General features: G+C 55.5%; 1 protein-coding gene across 1 annotated transcript; it reads left to right on the top strand.

The window, feature by feature from the left end:
• The first annotated feature begins 248 nt into the window (after nt 1–248).
• Nucleotides 249–1,187, top strand: LOC141989911 (olfactory receptor 5B21-like). Its single transcript, XM_074956836.1, has one exon. The coding sequence runs from the start codon at nt 249–251 to the stop codon at nt 1,185–1,187; it is 939 nt and encodes a 312-aa protein (XP_074812937.1).

Here is a 1,187-nt window from a genome sequence, read left to right as displayed (position 1 = left end):
GTGATCGGCAGGCCAAGCATGGGATGGGCCAGAGACTGAACTGACTCTTGCCTTGTACCTCAAGGTGAAGGCACATTGGCAGAGTGTGTCTGAGAATGAGTGGTGAGGTGATCAGCACACCTCCCGCTGCCCGTGTAGTGCCCGTTTTGTGGGCTCAGGCGCCGGGAGTCCAGCACTAACCATATACTGTGTCTCACTGAAAGGTGTCCAATGTCCACTCCCCATGGCAGGTGAAGCACCCCAAGGTGATGGCTGCTGGAGGGAATGGCACCGCTGTGACCCATTTCATCCTGCTTGGCCTCACAAACCATACGGACCTGCAGAGGCTGCTCTTCGGGTCCTTCCTGCTGATTTACACCATGACACTGATGGGAAACCTGGGCATGATGGCCTTGATCCAGACTGACCCCCATCTCCACACCCCCATGTACTTCTTCCTCAGCACGCTCTCCTTCGTCGACATCTGCTACTCCTCCGTGGTCACCCCCCGGCTGCTGGCTGATTTCCTCGCCACCGACAAGTCCATCTCCTACACTGGCTGCATGGCACAGATGGCTTTCTTCTTACTCTATGGCACAGCGGAGTGCCTGCTCCTGGCCACCATGGCCTATGACCGGTTTCTGGCCATCTGCCACCCCCTTCTCTACCACACTCTCATGTCCAGGGGGATGTGCATACGGCTGGTGGCTGTGGCCTACATCCTTAGCATGGCCAATTCAGCTGTGCAGACCAGCAATGTCTTCCGGCTTCCCTTCTGCGGCCCCAACCACATCAATCACTACTTCTGTGATATCCCCCCTCTGCTGCAGCTCGTGTGCACCGACACCACCATGGCCAAGGTAATTCTCTACATCTTCTCCGCCCTGGCAACCATGACCACCTTGACCATCATCCTGGTGTCCTACTGCTACATCCTGGTCACTGTTGGGAGGATGAGCTCAGCAGAGGGCTGCCGGAAGGCCCTGTCCACCTGTGCCTCCCACTTCACGGCCATCTTCCTCTTTTATGGCACAGTCTTCTTCATGTACATCAAGCCCAGAGCAGCAGACTCAATGGACCAGGACAAAGTCATCTCAGTGTTCTACACTATTGTCATCCCCATGTTGAACCCCCTGATCTATAGCCTGAGGAACAGGGAGGTAAAGGACTCCCTGAGAAGGAAGATCTGTGGGAAGATATTTCCTTAA

Source organism: Natator depressus, chromosome 6, assembly GCF_965152275.1.
Source record: "Natator depressus isolate rNatDep1 chromosome 6, rNatDep2.hap1, whole genome shotgun sequence".
Classification (NCBI taxonomy): Eukaryota; Metazoa; Chordata; order Testudines; family Cheloniidae; genus Natator; species Natator depressus.
Note: the sequence above shows the minus strand (reverse complement) of the source record. Positions and strands in the feature narration are given on the sequence as shown.